The sequence below is a fragment of the Centruroides vittatus genome, unplaced genomic scaffold (genome assembly GCF_030686945.1).
Source record: "Centruroides vittatus isolate TY-2023 unplaced genomic scaffold, ASM3068694v2 contig_971, whole genome shotgun sequence".
Classification (NCBI taxonomy): Eukaryota; Metazoa; Arthropoda; class Arachnida; order Scorpiones; family Buthidae; genus Centruroides; species Centruroides vittatus.
Window position 1 is genome coordinate 2,235,171 of NW_027122644.1, and position 20,419 is coordinate 2,255,589.

Below are 20,419 nucleotides of genomic sequence, written 5' to 3' on the forward strand. Positions count from 1 at the left end.
TAATAATAATCGAGTATCAAAGGATAAACAGGTTAATAATTTGGGGAAAAAGCTGCTAAACTTCATAAAAGAAAATAAACTCTATATATTGAATGGTCGTATTAAGCCCGATTATCCTGCGGAATATACTTGTTTAACTCATTTGGGGAAATCAACAATTGACTTTACAATATGTTCTGAACTACTTCTGGATTATTGTACGGAATTTACGACAACATTAATGGATGCATCAGATCATTTCCCCACAATAACCAAATTTCGAATATTTCCATTGTATTTTTTTTTTATCGTAATATGCTTCTACTAAGCAGAAGCATAATAATCTTTTATTCTTTCGTGATATTATTTTAAATGTTTCAGAATAATTTATTTATTTTTAATCGATCGAATTGTTCATTATTATTAATATTAATTTTTACGTATTAGGCTAAATATTGCTAAGACGTTTCGGATTTTGGAATTAATATTTTTTTTTTTTAAATTTTATATATTATATATTATATATATAATATATATTATATATATATATATATATATATATAAATTATTTAAAATATTTATGCTATTAGCAAATTTAAAAACTATCCTTTTTATGCAGTATATTAAATTCCTTTTCATAAGATTTATATAAGATTACTTTTCTCCGGACTAATTCTCCTTTTGAAAGTGAAATTTTTCCGGGATGATTTTTATAAATATATATTGAATAAGATTTTTTAAAAAGATGAAAATGGAAATGGTACATTTCTGTGTTTATTTTATTTTAAAACTTTTAAAGATTTAGTGTTTTTATATAGTATTACTTATTTAATCTTAAATTTTTAAAGGGTTTTATATATATATATATATATATATTATTCGATTATGATAACACTAATTTAAATAGATGACTTTTAACTGTGAGGTCCACGATCCTATTATGGCCTAGCTGAGTTTTGACATTTTTTTTTTTTTTTTAACAAATTGAAGTTACGAAAAAGAAATTTTTCTGTACCATTCATTAGAACAACTATTAATAGCCTATGTCGCTGAAAAAATCAACACTTGTCTACTGTATTTAAAGTTGCCAAAAAAGTAAAATATTTTCGAAAAAGTGTACATTAGGCCATATTTTGAGATGGCTTACACATAAAATATTGTAATTAATACAAAAATTATGGTTAAAATAAACATTTATATCTCGAGAATAAAAAACTAAACTGTTGTCATTCCTAAAAACATTTAATACTCTCTTAAAAAAAAGAAAGAAAAATAGAATAAACAAAAACAACTCAGATCAGAAACAATAGAAAATTAAAATTTAGTCCATCTTCTCCATTATTTTCTGCTTTACTTTTCCATTATCCAAATTAAATTGGTTGTAATTTATTTATTGCATAAAACACAATCTGGTAAATGCGGTTCCTGTTATAACCTACTTGGACCCTAATATAGTCTGGCTAGGCTATAATAAAAACTCTTAACTAACTTTATTTCCATAAAAATTCCACGATAATAAAATAAAACGCAAATTTAAAAAAACTGTACTAACATAAACTACAATAGTTAATCTACTTATCAAACACAAAATCAAAACGTTAACAGATATAATTAACTAAACTCGAATGATTTGATTTACCGCTTAAAATAAGGTAGCCAATTAGCTGAACTGCCGAAAAGTAACTACGCACAGAAGGTATAAAAAATCAAAACAAAAAGTTTTAATCAACTAAGTTTGATTTCAGGAAAGTACAGATGACATTGTTTATTTAATTTGATTGAAAACTAGACCATAATAAGACCATAGTCTTATTATGGTCTAGTTTTTAATATGGCTTATTTTCAATATCTTGGTAGTTATCTTATTATACTATATCTACAAATTATTATTATTTGAAATCAAAACACGGTAATTTAAATCTATATCTAAATAATCTAGCAAATGTTCTTAGTTAATACTCATTAGATATCCTTCAGTAGTCCTCTGACATATTATGAGGGTTGAACTATATTCTTGAATAATAGCAAAGATTTTGTAATAATAACAACATACTCAACGATCAAAACAGTGTAGAAAATATAGAAACACTGTCCTGATATGTCGGGATTCGTTCTTTACATCCGGCTGCACCCATTGTGGGCCTAGCCTAACCATAATAATAAAAAAAAACTATTAAAAAGGCCCTCTTAGTTCCTAAAGACTAAAAAGAAAATGCAATATGTTTCTATCTACTGTATACGTATTATCAGTAAATTGATAATTTATAACTTACAGATACAAGATCGATTCATATGTATACATATATATGATAATTATAGATGATCAAATGAATATGGATTACATTTTGTTCATTTCAATTTTTCTCGTGTCATTTTAAATTTAAATTTATACAAGTAGTTAGAAATATTTCTTTTGAATTTTTATGTTACCATCATTTTAAGATAAAAAGATGGCTTGCCGTGATTTTATATCATATTTTGAAAATGTAGCATGAATTTTTGACATCATTCACTTTTAACATTATTTCATCTTTATTTAAATTTATTCTCATTTTCGCTTATCCATTTATTACACATAGATGCTGTTTTCGTCCATTGCGAATAAGAATTTGCAATTTACCATTTTTTTTTTCCTCCAAAGAATAAACTTAGATATTATTCTCGCTTATTTATTCATACACTTATTATATATTAAAGGAACAAATCCTTTCATGCTATTTATGTTAGAAGCATTATCAAAATATTAGATCGTGTTGATTTATTACATTACGTTAATATTGTCTGACTTTAATTAAACTTAAGTTAATTTATTCTTCTTTCGTTAAAATTATATAACTATCTGTAAATTAGTGTTCGTAATTATTTAAAGAATTCTATCTTTATTAGATTTTTGAACATATTTATTTTTATTAATTTAATTTAAAAACTGATAGGAATTTTTTTTATAATAAAAAAAAGGAAAGATACAAACTTCAATTTAATTAAAATCATGTTACAGAATTCAATATATCGCATATATATATATATATATATATATATATATATATATATATTACATTTGAAGAGGCTGTTGTTGAATTTAGATTAACTATTACTATTAGTGTCACCAAAATGGAATTGTGTAACTAGTTTATTAATATTCGGATCACGTCTTCTAAATGATTATAGCAGTAGAAGAAAAACTGTTGATAATTTGAAGTAAATCGTCATATTTCATAACGCCTGAACTATTTATTGGGCTGTATTTTTCAAATTACAGACCTATAAATTCTCACTGTCGTCCGTTTCTCTGTCTGCCTTTCATTAACCTCAAGAACGGACTTAAATAGATGAAAATGGAGACCAGATATGGAAAACTTAGGCGCTTTAGACACCGATTAACTATATACGAACTTCTGGTCCAGAGCGGAAGGTCGTATATATAATAGTTAACTTTCTTCTACATCAGGAGTTTCCAACCTTTTTCATCTACAGATAGATCTCTTTTAAGAATTTTTTTTCGTCGACCTTTTAAATAAATATGCATTATATTATTTTTTAATAAATGTTTTATATTTGGAAAGTTTTGAAAATTATAGTAGAAATATTTAAAGAATTTTTAGATGATTGTATTTACTAAGTAATTAAACAACATTAAAATATTAAATAAGCATATACAATATTATAAATCGATGAACAAATAACAACATGAATGTAATTTGCTTATGGCAAGCCCTTTTCTAGATGTAAAGTGTCTTTTTCATATGCTGCAAACGTTTTAATCTTTGAATCATTTCATAATGACCAAATGAAAAGAGATTACCGTATATTTATCAAATATATAGAATAATTTTACATTTCTTTATATCTGAGAAATTTGCAAATATCCGGTATAATAGATATCAGATATTTATGTAGTGGATAGTTATAATGGATAATTTTCTATAAATGTTATGTAGTAGATATATTTTAATTTACTGTATACATAACATAATGATTAACTAATAATATGAACGTATAGTATTGCTTAAAAAGAAAAATTCTGGAAACACATTCCTAAGGGATTGATGTTGCCTTGTCATAAATTTTGTCATCTACGTAAACCTGACTTGGGAGGATACGAATGAACAAAGATAATACATGACAAAATAGTTCATATGTTTGCCTTGGCGCAGCTTGGCCTATATGGCTCTTGTGCCATAAAACACCAACTAACCAACCAACCAGTTCACACGTATTTAGATTTTTGAATCGAAGTATATTATCAATGCAACTATTTAAATCGAAATTATACATAAATAATGTTCACATATAGTATTTCTGATCGTTAGCTCAAGTTAATTCAAGAGAACTCATTCGTTTTAAACACTTTTAAGGGTCCCGGCCCAATTTCATTATAAAGATGCAAATGTGGAATCAAATATTATCAATGAACAGTTAGATGAGGTCCCTAAGGCGAGGTTTCGGGTATCCCATGGGTTAATGAAATGTAGCTCTCCAGAGACTTCTAAGCCCGTCTATCCCTTCTGACTCGACGCTCTTAGTTTATTATATTCCATTTTCTCCTCTTTGCGTACTTTAAATTACATAAATTTTTAGATTTTTATGATTAAAATTTTACTTTATAGATACCAGCCCAGGTTTATAATATCGGTTTCTTCCTCTTGTGAATCCTATTCATTTGACATTAAAAAAAAATAAAAATTTCATGTGGATCTATATATATAAATGTGAGGATGTTTGTTTGTTCACAATGCATACCTAGGCCGTTCGACCAATTGCTACGGAATTTGGCAGTTACGTTAACATACTTCTAACTTAGATAATGTCATAAAAATTACCTCAAAATATTGATTGAATTTCTTTATATCAATTAATTTTTGTCTAAATTAAATTTGCAGGGTTTACACGTAGCGCCATTTATTGGTAAAAAAAATTAAGAAAACAAACTAAATATAATTCTTAAACTGGATATAATTTTTTAAAAATATACATTATATGTACTTAATTACTGCGAAAATGATATAGCGCGAAATAGACGCGCTATATCATTATTGCGAAGGGTAGCACATAGCACTTGCCTGAGTGGAACCGAAAGATTTACCTGTGAAAAGTCTATAAGTATTTAATTTTCCACATCTAACAGTTTTTTTTTTTAAGTTTTGAATGATACTTTCTTAATTATAATAAGTGCCTTCTAGTAGTCGAGTGGATAAAATCACCGAACACCAATAATCGGTCGTAGGTTCGGGCATGCCAACATGGAGTTTTCGGTTTTCTTCTCGTTAGTAACACCTAAATAGGGACCAGCTTCACATTAAAGCCTTCCTGAGATGCATCCCCTCGACAGATCGCTGGCGATCGCGTTGCCGTAACCGAATAAACCAAAATAATTCTTAATAATTTTTTTATACATGCGATAATTACGAGGATATACTTCCCACGTAGTTTGTATATTCTGTTGCAAAAATATAAACACTATTATCACATAAAAGAAATTATTCTCGCATTTTTACAAGATATTTTTATTTAAATAAGTCCTACGAAGTCTTTCGGACGTTAAGGTTAGCAACTTCGATCACATGCGAGGCCACTACAACCTATCTAACACGGATCACTTTTCAAATATTAATAGTACACCAGTATTAATTAGGAGTCGTTGATCGTCCTCTCTTCCAGGTGGATGTCAACGATTACTTTCGATCCAATTATTTCAAACTCCTCCCGCAACATGCTTTCTTTTTATCGGTATGGTGGCACTCGAATTACAAAAATTATGTAATACAAGGTTACCTGCAAGTACAAAATATGTTTTAAGTGGTTTCCGAGGGTGCCGAGTTTAAATATTTAGTCCGTTTTTTGGGAAATTTGATTCATTGACAGATTACCGTTTGATATGGTAAAATTTCTTAGAGTTAACATTAGAAAAAATTTAAGATATATTTTCAATTCCTATCTACTTGACCATTGAAAGTGTGTCATTTCGTACCATCCGAGTATCGCAATAAACATGACAATGGTAGACTAAAATAACCAAACTCTTTATATGGTTCTTGTTTTAATATTTGTTATATTATAGTATTTGATTTATATTACTACAAAGGTTATCTTACGTAAGGGTTTATCACACTGAGTTACTAATATAACACATTTTTAAAATTTTTTATTCCTTTACTGTACACAATTTAAAGAATTTTTAAAATGTGTTATATCGGTTACTTGGTGCAATAAATCCTTACGAAAGATAACCTCTGTAGTTATATAAATCAAATACTATAATATAATATAATAGAAGGGTTAGAAGTACGAAATAATCTAATAATCTTAATGTTTGTTGTTATTTTTTTCCCGGGAATCGCTGGGCTTATCTGCTAGTTAAATAATAATGGAAAAACAGATCCACCAGTGTTTGGTTTCATATCACTGTGCATCAGACTGTCTCATTTGAATATTCTTGCAGTTGAAATAAAATTTTTTTGTAGAAAGAAAAAATTTCAATAATACATATACAGTAATAATTTGTATTAATTAATTAATATATGTTTATTTAACTACAAGTACTCACAAAAATAATTATCATGTAATAAATATTAACATCTTATGTTAAAACTTTCTGAAACATAGGTTTTTATCTCGTAAAAGAGTCGTTGAAATAATCAAGATGGTAGTCTCTTGTCTAAACACTTTATTAGAGTGCTAGAAGACTTTTTAAATTGAACTTTTAAATTAATCGAATAGACATTTTTCAAATAATTTTATTACGAATTGAAAAACTATGAGAAATGGGAGTTTGCTTTTTCTGATTTGTTATGGTGGCAGATGTAGATGCTGTTTCACTCCCTTTAACTAATGATTCCCTCGCCTCGAACTAATGATTAGCCAATATTATATTGATATAAGCAATGTAAAATCATCGAATAAATGTTTATGTTGATAGGCTTCGACTATTTCTATTGTTATCACACCTTTCAATTCGGTATAAAATTCGAATAATTAATTTTATGAATTGATTATTATATAAATAATATAAAAACTATACAGAATTTTTTTCGAATTTTAAAATATTGTTCAGTTTTACCATTATAGATTGAGACTCGATCGTTAAAAATAATATAGATTTTGTTTAAAAAAGATTTTCAATATCTATAAGGAATTGACACTTAAAAAGAACTTAAAAATAAGTAGGCTACTGTTTCTAATGATGTAGTAACATCCAAAATTAGCCTCCATTTAGCTGTTTTATTTTCTAGGATAATACGCTAATTTGTTGCAACATTTTATATTTTGTTTTATAATTCTGAATATTTTGAAATGATTATTTTTTGGTAAAATAGAAAACTCCATTTAAACGAATAAGGTGCTGTAGTGATTATTTAATGTAAAATGTATACTTTAAGATAGGCTATTTTAAAAAATATTTTACGGCTTATACTTTAGGTCAGGGCTGTCCAACTGGCGGCCCGCGGGACGTATACGGCCCACCAAATTATTTTTACGGCCCGCGAGTACATTTTACTATGAATAAACTTGTTACTAAATTATTATTATTAATATTAAAATTATTTTACTATGTGAAAATTACGGCCACAATGTTCTCATTAATATATTACGAATATTTTAAAGTTTTCTTTTTAGTATAAATAAAATATTTCTTTAATTAACATAAACTGACTTTTCATTTATCAACCTTCTTGGCCCCCGAAATGTTTGGTGAAGAAAATATGGCCCGCGGGCTATGATAAGTTGAACAGCGCTGCTTTAGGTAATCGTTACGCAAAACAAATCTCCATTGACTTTTTCTATTTCACGTATGAATACAGGAAAATATTGCATATATTTTGTATCTGAGAACATTTTAGTTATATTATGTTCTGATTCATTTTAATAATGTAAAAAAATTCACACGAAAATAACTTTTATTAATTAAATGCTTCAAGTTATAAGGGACATAATAAATTATCACAGATAGCATATAAAATAATATAATTATGTCTAGAACAACTATAAAACGTACATTTCTTTTTGAATTCAGTTTCCAAGTTTCTATCAGTTTAATTTTCTGTTCTATATATACATATTTATTTCACTTTGCTAAGTTTTCTACACTGTATTTATCATCCCTGACTGTATTTTACAAATTGTATAAATTTTACTATTTTACTATTTTACTTACTTTCATTCTATAACTTTGTTAAAGTTTCTTATTTCGGTTACGTCATTTTTCTAAAGCATATATAAGGCTAATCTGACAATTAAGAATATATATTTCCGTATATTTTTTTACGCTACTAGATTCTTATTCTTTATATTAATATGTTTAAATAACCTTCCTATTCGTTTTATGCACTTATTCTTACTTCATATTCCGTTAAATCTGCGTTAATTAATTCTTTTAGTAAATATTTGAACAACTTTATCAATATTTGTTCTATTCTTTTACCATTTTAATTACTCAACAATACCATGTATGAAAAATTTTTCTTGCATCTGTTTCCTCATAACATTTTCTCTTTGTATATTTTACATCTTATAAGATGTTTAAATATTAATTTTGTTTCAAAATCTTGCTTGATTGGAACTGTATTATTTGGAAGACTACATTTTTTTAAAGGATAATTAGAATTGTTTTCTTTTTTATACATATTTATTATTTATGTTCATGGCAATATATGAAGATAGTATATGTATCACATATATCAATAGAACAAATCTATTGAAAGAACACAGTTTTAGTGAATCAATTAGTTAGTTAATTGATCTAAATCGTAGGCCTATATGCTGGCTCTCTTGCTAGCATCTCTCTGATACGTTTGAAGTTTTGCTAGAGACATCAAATGAACCATAAAATTATTTGTCTTGATATCTATATTACTTACAATATATATATATATATATATATATATATATATATATATATATATATGTACAATTTACATATGTATGGTGTATTTATATGTCTGCGCGCTAATTTTAAACTATTTTATTATTTGGCCATCAATTACAATATGAAATAATTGTTCTTGAATTCTGGTTTCTAAGTTTGAAGAAGTTAATATACTATACTAATTGCCGCAAAGATGTAAAGAAATACTCAATTAATATTTTTATAATATATCAATATTAAAGTTTTACAATATAGATTCAAAAAAATATTTTGAGGGAATTCTTTCCGTAAGAAATGTTAATTTTTTTTTAACAAAACATATATTTTATCGTTATTTAAAAACTTTGCTACAGAGATTAATTTCATTGAAGCTAAAATGTTTTTAGACTGATAAAAACTGTTAAATGAATTTAATTGCTTCAAATTACAATTAGATGAACAGGGAAAACGGAGAACACTGAGGTAATGCCGAACAGGGCGTTTTGAATTTATCGCGTGGTCGAATAGAGTCTAGTAAGTGACTTTTTTAAAAACTCTTTCTGTCCTATGGACATTAAGAGGCCCTCTTTTAGAAAGCCCATTACGGCTTTGGCCAGACCCACAATGGAGCGGCCGGGTGGTGAGGGACAGGACGAGACCCAACATATCCGAACGGATCATCACCCGATAAATTTCTGAGGCTTTTTCGATCTGTACAGATTCGATCTCGGCTCTGAGGCTTTTTCGATCCGTACAGATTCGATCCCGGCTCCTCCAGAGTGGTAGACTGCCACCTTGACCACTCGGCCGTCCGTCTTTCACGAAAAAAAAGGTTAGGTTGTTGTAAAGAATGCGAAATGTTTTGGTGCCATTTGGATTTACACTGTAGTGGTGAGTCGACATTTTGTGCTTTTTTAAGACTGTCGTTGTAAGAACCTTTTGTCGCGCTAACAAATTTTCATAATTTTATTTTTACTCTTTGGTATCAGCCTAAGACATGACTAGTGTTGATACGTAAATTAAATTATAATATTTGTACTACATTTTGAAATAATGTTTTTGTAATGAAAGTAGTGGTCAATATGGGGCAATCACTAACAGTGTTCGCCATATGGTACAAAAGCACTGTTTGACTGATTGGATCCATCCTAAATGCATTGGATCTTGGAAAATTATTAATTTTAAGAACAACTATTTGTCTAAATTTAGATATTGTACTAAGCTCAAATTTTCCAAATTTTACGATCTATTAAAGTTTGACAGATATAATTTTATCACTTCTAGAGTTTAAATCATACTACGATACTTCCGCCATCTATCGATGAATAATTGAACTAACTAGTTTACAGCAATACAAGAAGAAAGATGTCTTATTTCATTGTGTTTAGTCGTTTTTATAACAATTATAAACTGTCTTTTTGGGAAAAAAGTCTATGGAGATATAATCTAAGTAATGTATCTCCAAAAATTGTTTGTTGTTATTTATAGCATTGAAAGAGAGGGAAGAGACAGAAAGTCACATGGTTATAGAAATCCATTTATTTGCAGAATACTCATTTTATATTCAATAGAAATTGCTAAGATTTTGTATTCTCACAGTATTTCTTGTTTAATTTTTTGTTTTTGGTCGAAGATTGTTCATCAGATAACCCACGAAATAATTTATTTTGTTTCTAAAAGAAAGCAATTTTATTCATTTATTTATCAAAGATATAAACCAGAAATGTAATGCATCTCCAAAGAAGAAAAGATGCTTTACTCTTATGTCATAATGATATAAGAGTAAAGTGGTGTTATATGAAATATTTAAGAAAATGAAAAGGTATTAAATGATGACCTTAAAAGGTCATAAGTACATTCAGAGGTTTTTCACTTTAATACTCTTACTCAAATTGGTTAAGCATCAACACATCCACAACAAACCTTTAATACCAACAAAGATTTTTATTTCAAGTAAACATTATCAGCCTTTTTTTACTGTCCATCATTAGCCTGTTTAGAACAGTGTTTCTCAACCTGGGGTTGTGGTGATATTAAAGGGGGATCGCAAAACAATAATGAAATCATTTTGAGAAAAAATCATTTATTATAAACTTATAAACATTTTACTTACAATAAGTACACATGTAAAGAAAAGAAATTAATGTGATGGTTGCATTTGTTTTTCATTTAAAATTTTCTCTATACGTGGATCTACATTAGAAACACACAAAAGCAAATTGTTTTTGAGTGATAAAAGACAATCCCTGTATTAGGTTTTTAATGCAACCATAGATGAAAAACCCTTTTCATAGAGATAAGACGTGGCAAAAGGGATTAATATTTTCAATGCTTCTGTGACTAAATTTCCATATTGTTGACGAGTGGGCCAAAACATATTTAAATCTTCAGATGTAAATTGCAGTTGTAGCGTTTTGTTAGCAGACATTTTGATGAGCTGGTCATGAATTTCAACTGGTAACTTAGCAGTGGCAACAACATTTTCACTAAACAGATTCAGTATCCATCTCTTCGAGAAGTCATTTTTATCTTCTGGGAAATACTCTGTCAACTGAGTTTTTAGCTCCTTTGGGTAGGGGGGTCGTGAAATATTAATTTTATTTATATTTACTATTTGGGGGGTCACTGAGCTAAGAAGGTTGAGAATTGCTGGTTTAGAACAAGAACAAAATTCTGAATGAATGGTAAATTGTAATTTGAACTTTGTGATGGTTTTCACTTGCCTTAATATATAGCTGTTAGTGAAATCTGTCTAAAGAACAATCAATATGATTACTCGTTATATAGAAATTTAAAAAGTGACAATTAAGTTGAAATACAGATTTAATGAAACCACATCATAATGTTTATTGAAAGAAAAGTACTTTTGTTTATTATACATTATAAGCATTTTCAGTAGTTTTTTGAATAAAATGAAAATTAAAATATCATGTTTTGATTTTCAAAGATAGACTGATGATGTTTATAATGTACAAATTGAAAATACACTTCTTTACACTTTTATAAATATTTTATAAATTTTAAATTTACAAATTTATACTGTACATATTGAAGTGTTAATTTAACTACTCGAAACTGGGTATACATTAATAGACACTGCAAATATAACATATCCAGCAAAAAGAAACTACAAAAAAGCAAACATTTTCATCCATGTTTAATAGATATTGTCAGGCTAACTAAAATAATAGGCAAATAGTTCAATACAAATAATAGACACATCAGGCTAACTTAGCCTGATGTGTCTATTATTTGTATTGAACTATTTGCAAAGTTTATGTAAAGTATTATGAAATTGTTTTGACTTCAGTTTGGACTATCTTTTCAGTGTACATATAAATTGAACAAAATTTGGTACTTCAAATGTAGAACAAAATAAATATTTACCATCTTACAAAAAATAACAATCATCTGTGTACAGATTTGTTAATTAGATGCCATGTTTCCTTAACCTCTGTAAGGTTGCATATTAGTCAAATGATCAAACAGTTTTCATTTGTTTTGCTGCTTACTTTCCATTATACTAATAACTAAAATTATATACCATTGAGAGTTTGTGCAAGGTCCAAGAGTAGAGCATACCCTTTTGTTCCTTAGTGGGTCCCTTCTGCCAATTTTTTTTAACAAATGAAATATTGAATTGAAGTGTTTATATAATAATAAAAAGGCAGTCTTTATGAATGCATTGCAAATTAATCCACATGATATACTAGCAATAAACTTTAAACCAAACAAAGCACAAGAATATTGTTTTAAACTACTTTCAGTAAATATTAAATAACAGAATTGATACAGTCTCTCTGCATGCATTTTTATATCATTGGTTACACATAATTTTTAAATTTTAATTCATAAATTTTAATGTTTTATTACATTTACTTAAACTTCATTATAAATTAATGAAAAATATTAGAAATAACATAAATTTTTCTATTTCATATTCATTTTATCTTAGTTTATTACATTTTCTATTTGCTAATTGGATGATAATTAAAATTTGAACAGTAATTATCTGATATTGATAGCAGTTCTGGTTACTGATGCATGTTTACATTATATATATATAATGTCTTTTCATTGATTATTTCATATAAATGTTAATTTTACCATTTGATTTTATAATGTAATTATTATCAATAGATAAATAACATGATAATAGATATTATTGATAATATTTCAATAAAATCAACAATTATAATAAATAATTTTTAACTTACATTAAATAATATTCTTGAACATCTTTTCAGACCTTCGTAGTAGTTAGTAAAGGTAAAGATATCTTCCGGTTTAGTGCAACTAATGCCCTTTGGATTCTTAGCCCATTCAACCCACTCCGTCGCTTAGCCATCTACATTTTGGTCCATCCTGTCTTCAGCTTTATTGTCATCGTCACTATTCTTGTTAATTGTGTCCTGATGACAGATGCCAACCGCGGTGAAGATCAAACCGAGTAAGATAAATTATATATAAAACTATAAAAATTATTTTAATTATAAAAAAGTTAAGATTATTAAAATTTTTTTTGCTGTATGTAAAAACTGTAAAAATTATTGTATTTTAATTATAAATATTTATATAGGTAGGATCTAAATAAGTATCGGAAAAATTATTTCTCTTAATATAAACATAAATTCTCCATATAATAAAATTAGATGCTGTATTTGTTGTATGTAATTTAATTGAAGTAAATATACAGGGTGTATCAGAATGACGTTTTAAAAATTTGGGGTATTGTAGAGGATGAAATTTTGAATATTTTAATATAAGGAACCCATAGCCGGAAATGTGATATAAAGTTTCTACAGCACTTTGCACTTTGCAGTCGATATGCTGAATGAAACAGCAGAATACAGTATTTATGACAAGTTTTATTGACAAAACAGTAGAGTACAATCAAACTGTACAGTACATCAAATTAGTGGCTGCACTACTTTAGAGTAAATGTTCAATGTGACGACCACCAACTTCGTTATATCATGTGCAACGATGAACCATGTTTTGTCCGACTCTCTGTAAGATGCCATGCTCCCCTCTGATGGTATTAAATGCTGTAAAGATGCACTCTGTAAGCTCATAAACTGTTCCTACAGGTGTTGCATACACAAGGACATTACATAACTCCAGAGGAAGAAGTCAAGAACAATAACATGACGGAAGGGTAGCTACCAAAGTGAAGGGCGGTCAAGCACTTCCTATCACTGTAGAAACTTTATATCACATTTCTGGCTATGGGTTCCTTATATCAAAACATTCAAAATTTCATCCTCTACACTCCCCCAAATTTTTAAAACGCCATTCTGATACACCCTTATACCCAAATTATATTACATTGATTTGGCCCCACTGTTTTATTCGTTTTGCTCTGGTGAATCAGAGCTGCTTTGGGCCCTGAATGTCCAGTTTGAAGTCTATGATGAGAGACCAATGTTGGGAATGATTGTTTATGAAGGAATCACTTTTATATCTTGCACCAGCTTCAGGTCTTGTCTTCTGATGAGCAGATGGTTGATTTGGATAGTGTGATCACTGCTGACATAGGAGATGAAGTGAGTTGGTCTGTGTGGCTGTTATTATTATCTTCAATCTCTATAACTGTGTGAAATATATCTGTATATTTGTTATTTTAAGTAAAATATATAACCAAACTTTTAAATATGTAAGAAAAGTCATATTATGTTTTAAATAAAGTATAATTTTTGTAAATTGAATCTATTCAATACATTGATAAAAATTTAATATGATTGCAAATGTTATCACATTAAATTTACACTATAATTAACTACTGTAAATATTAATACAATACATACAATATGTATACATATTTCATATATACACTCGTCCATACACACACATACATACATAGGTAGTCCCCACATTATGACCAAGTTACATTCTGGAATACCCATTATATATCAAATTGATCATAAGTTGAATATGAAAAATAATTGTAATGTAGATAAAGCAGAGGTCATCAAACATTTTTGATCATCGACCCCCTATAATTTTTCGAAACCTCACATCAACCCCCACCAAAAAGTGTGTTACAAGCAAAAAAAAAAATAACAGCTCTATTTTAAAACATTTTTTCTAATTTTACATTTATTGTATATATTATGCTAATAATAATTTTTGTAACTGACAATCAGTGAGACCGATGAGCTTGATGATCCTTAGCAAGATTAGCAATATTTGGTTCAAAATTTGTAAGTTTTAGATCTAACTCACCTGGAGTTCCACATTCAACTTATTTCTCTGTTTGGTTAAGATGGAATTATCATGGCCGAAACCAGCTTCAACCATATACAAACTTGGAAATGCCAGCATAAAAGGAGTTACCATATTGCAAAGTTTTGTGTATTTTTGTATTATATTTATATTTGTCCAGAAATTGCACAAATTTAAATTTTTAAAAAGCAATTTTGCTTTAAGGTCAGCTAATAATTCAATAAGTTCATTTTGCAAGTTAATGTCGATGTTTTCGATTTGAGTGGAAAATGGCACCACAATCCATTCTAGGATATCAATATTTTCTAAATCTGCAATATGCTGTACTATTAAATTCATTGAAACAATATTCAAAAACATAATATGGGTAGTTATATTTGTGAGTTTTAGTTATAATTTTTTCCATCGACCCCCCAATAATGTTATATCGACCACTTTGGCAACCCCTGAGATAAAAGATTAAAGGGTCCAAAGACTTCACATAAGCCTATATACAGTAAAACTTGTGTAAACAGGAATTGCAAGGTACCAAATTAATTTTTCCATTTAGGCAGGTTTTTAGGCATTTATTTTGAATATGTTTTAGTATTTTTTATTTGTTTTAAACTATACCAGATAAATACCACACAGTTATAAACTTTAAAAAATTCACAAATGAATTTCTTCTTGGACTAACTGTATAAGTGTCCTCTTTTGTTTCTTTTGTTGTCTCTTTGAACACCGTCAGGAAATAATTTCACTAGTGGAGATGATCTTTCTTTTGAGGCTACTATTCGCCTACTCTTTTTTTTTTTTTTTTTTTTTTTTTTTTGTGGTTTTAGGCCCTTTACCCTATTCCCTACCTCAACATAAAAAATGTTAAAAAGTTCCATCTGGCATTTTTTTAAAAATTATTAAAATTTTTTAAAAAATTATTAAAATTTTTTAAAAAATTATTAAAATTTTTTAAAAAATGTTTAAAAAATTATTACATTTTAAAAACAATATATTATATTATTATTTTAGCCACACAGTTATGTTTATTTTTATAGTAAAATCAATTTTATTATAAATGTAAGAAAATTTTATTACTAGGTTTAATCCAAAATGATTTTAAGATGAGAGTGTTCAAATACAAGAATTGAGAATTATTTGATTGCAAAAAATTCTCACTGTTTCCAAAAACTTGTGCTAGATATTCAAGTATTTTTTGGATGTGATCCTTATAAGCTCACATAACAATAGACAACATTGTTGCCATATTTGAGTACCAAAGCTAATGTCTTGTTCTGTTGTTGGATATATAGAGACCGAGTTATTCTGTGATCTGGTTTCTCATGGAGTTTTATTACTCTAATTTATTATTATCTTCAATCTCTATAATTATCCACATATTAATCAACTTGTTCTTGAATACTCTTTCATACTAGTTAGTTAATAATTATTTTTCCATTTGTTCTTGGAGTTCATGACACTGTCCATTCACCAGAAAGATGTCACCAGCATACAGCAGTGTCCAAGAATGGGGCACCTGAAGATTAGCTGTCACAGTGTCCATACATAGGATGAACAAAAGTGATGAAAGGACTGAGACTTGATGTACTCCAACATTGGTGGCAAAGGGAGGTGATGTTTCCACTGCAGACCACCTAGTGACATTGTGATAAAGCAGTTGGATCCATTGGACATAGTTCTCTGGAATGCTTTGAGATCTTTAAACGTGCCAGATGAGTTCTGTCAAAGGTCTTTTCCAGATTGAGGAATGCCATGTGAATAGGCCTGACCGTCTCACAATGCTTCTCCAAAAGTAGCAGGGCAGCATGTATGGTATCCATTGTTCCAATCCCTTTAAAAAAACCACGTTGATTTGGGGAGATGGTGACAATCCTGTGCAACCTGGAGTCAATAATTTTTTCAAATATTTTCATGGCATGACACAGGAGATGGATTGGTCAGTAGTTCATGCATTCAGTTACATCTCCCTTACTCTTCCAGATTGGTACTGTGGTACTGGTTGTCTAAGCAGACAGTGCAACTCCTTCATTAATGATCTGGTTGAAGAGGTCAGTGAGGATTTTGATATCCCAGTGGCTGAGGGCCTTCCACACTTCCATCAGGAAATAATCAGGGCCAGTTGTGTTGCCATTTTTCATCTTTCCCACCCCCTCCTCAACCTCTGAATGGTGATAAGGGGCATCGATCCAGAGACTGGGTCAGCACTCTGAATTAGTGAGTGGTTAAATTCATCATTGCCACTTTTGGAAAAGTAGTACTCCAGCAACAAAGGATAGCATGTGGATCTCACAGGAGCTGGTGGTGTTCATCTTTCACATGCCTGACCTGGCCAATGTCTTGGGTGGTTTGATGTTGTGCATCGGCCACACAGTAAATTTTCTTTCCTCCCACAAGCATGTCCAATTCTTTGTATATATAGTCATAGTATGTTGCTACTGTACAGCTGTAGTTGTTGCTACTGTGCAATTGGCTGATGATTTTTAGAACCATGTAGTGTTTAAGATCATCATCTGCCTTTGTCTAGAACCACTGTTTCAGTGTTCTCTTTTTTTCCTTTACAGCCATTTATATTTATTACCAGATTTGCTTGTCAATGGCCCATTTCCTCGGCATAGTCTTCCCAAGGATAGTAGTTGCTACAGTGTCGACCTGTCCAACCAAATCATCTCAAATTGCTGATACTGGTTGATCCATATCCACTTGTATAGGAGTAAGGGCATCTATGAACTGGGTATTACAATCTGGTAAGCCCCACTGTTTTATTCGTTTTGCTCTGGTGAATCAGAGCTGCTTTGGGCCCTGAATGTCCAGTTTGAAGTCTATGATGAGAGACCAATGTTGGGAATGATTGTTTATGAAGGAATCACTTTTATATCTTGCACCAGCTTCAGGTCTTGTCTTCTGATGAGCAGATGGTTGATTTGGATAGTGTGATCACTGCTGACATAGGAGATGAAGTGAGTTGGTCTTTTCATGAAAAAAGGTATTGGTCACTACAAGTTCGTGTTCTTTGGTGTGATCCAAGATATCATTTCCATTATCATTATGAATTCCAAACCCATTTCCTCTGTGGTACTGGTTGTCCATCTCTTTATGATCCAGCATAACTGTTGAGGACACCTCCTATATCAGGTGTTCAGGGTTGATGGATTGTAAGTAAGTATCCAGTTTCTCCCAAAATTTGTCTTTTTTTTGGCTGAAAGACATTCTGTTCCATCACCAGAATGGCATTGGAATAATGATGGGACAGGATTTCCCATCATTATTCCAATGCCATTCTGAAAACTTTTCACCATTGTAGTAAAGTTTGTACTCTTCACCAATATCTCTGGCCTTCACTTCCCTCTGTTTTGTTTCTTGGATGCAGATGATATCAATGTAGTGGGCCTGCAGCATTTTGACTAGTTCTTGGCTTTGACCAGACATTGTGCCAATGTTGATGGTTACAATTTGTAGGCCAACTTGCTTTGTTGGCATGCCTTGTCCACAGGCAGATAGCCCTTGTATATTACTTGTGTCACTGGGTGTGGATGGCATGAATTTCCTGTGGGGAATGCCCTAGCATTGTCCAAATTTCAAGGAAACATTACCATTTGATGTGACAAATAATCAGTAATATTCCAGATGATGTATCACTCTGTCTGTTGTTGTATAGTTTAAGTTTCTTAATGAATTGTATGAGCTTTAATTACATGATTACAGACTATTTTGGAAGGATTCCACTAAATATGGCTAAACAAGTGCAAAGGATCTATGCATGCCCAAAAGTTGGTGAATGTATGTGTCAGAGATCCTGGATTATTGAATCTATGGGGAATTTCTCACCAAAGTCCAATGGAATGTATGATCAAAGATGATGCCATTGGGAAAAGTGCATGAAAATCTAAACAATATTTACTCTGGGATAATTTTTGCTAACTTGTGCTTTAAAAGCAACAAAAAAAATTTAATTATGAATGGTTTTGGACATTTTTAATTAAAGACTGAAAACGTTCTTAACTAAATTTTTTTTGCTGTTTTTAAAGGTTTCATGAGTATCTGAATACTGATATGTTTATATATGAGCAGATTGCTTGTTTTGCTCAGTTCTTTGTTAGAATAGTTTCTAAGATATCTCAATAGTTATATCAAACATTGCAAAACCCGATATGTATATAGAAACATAACCAAATGATTGCTTAAATAATCAAGTTATAACTTATTATAATTATTAATTTAGTTAAAAGAGATGGTGCCTAATGTCTACCTCTAGTAGCTAATTACCGTATTTTATGGACTATAAGACGCACTTTTTCTTCGAAAAATTGCCTCCAAAATTCAGGTGCGTCTTATAGTCCGTAGCGTCTTATAGGTATTTTTTTAAAAAATTGCTTAAAAATTAAGGTGCGTCTTATAGTCCGTAAAATATGGTACTTAATATTAATCATTAAATTAGCAGAGTTATAGCCTGATTATTTAGGCGATTGTTTAATTGTCTCAATAGTTAATGTATTGCAAAAGCAATAATTTGTTGGAGTATCTTTTTGTTAAGATTTCTAAATGGTTTTTTATCATACTGTTTTATAACAGCAGTCACCAACTGGTGGTCCATGGACCACTGATGATCCTATGAGAAAATGTTGGTGGTTCATGGAGAAATTTGGACATTGATCAACTCAAGTTTATGCTAAGTATTACAAAAGAAATGCAAAATGCTTGGTTGCTTTTTCTCACTCATTGGAGTTTATTATTTGAATCTCAACCCAAACACAAAATGACTTATCAATAAATAATAATTGCAATAAATCAATAAATAATCAACAATAAATAATGTGTGTGAAATTGAAAAGAGCCAAGAATCCATAAACTTATTTCAAACAAGCAGCAGCAAACTTCACACTAATTTTTTTTATAATTAAACAAGTTAATTTCATATTAATACAGTAAAATAAAAAAATAAAAAAATGGAACTTTTAATATTATTATTCTATTGTTTAAAAAATTCATGACCATGGTCCATAGGATTCAAAATTTTGAGTTTATTAGTCTATGAAGTCAGAAAGGTTGATGATCACTGTTTTATAATTTATCAATTTTGAATTATTTTATCACTGTTAACATTTTTTTTTGTATTTTAGTTTTTGCACCAGGTATTAAATTTTCACTTCTAAATGTCTATGCCCAAATATTTTCATTTGTTTCTAGTATTATTTATAAGCTTAAAGTTTCATTGAAACACTTTCTCAATATATTTGTTTTACATTGTCTGAATATTTTTAATCAAATTTTTGGTTTTGTTGTTTTATTTATACTTATTCTTTATTTCATATAAAGTTTTCCATTTTCCGTTATCTATTAAATTTTCAAAAGAATTTCTGAATATGTTGATTTTTATCTTCA

The 20,419-nt window shown here is 29.3% G+C and overlaps 1 protein-coding gene across 1 annotated transcript in view; it reads left to right on the forward strand.

The window, feature by feature from the left end:
* Positions 1-20,419, forward strand: part of LOC136985578 (sodium channel protein para-like) — a 324,996-nt gene that overhangs the window by 60,016 nt on the left and 244,561 nt on the right. Inside the window, 1 exon segment of the mRNA XM_067282895.1 lies at positions 13,069-13,271. Within this exon segment, the coding sequence (XP_067138996.1) occupies positions 13,069-13,271 (203 nt within the window).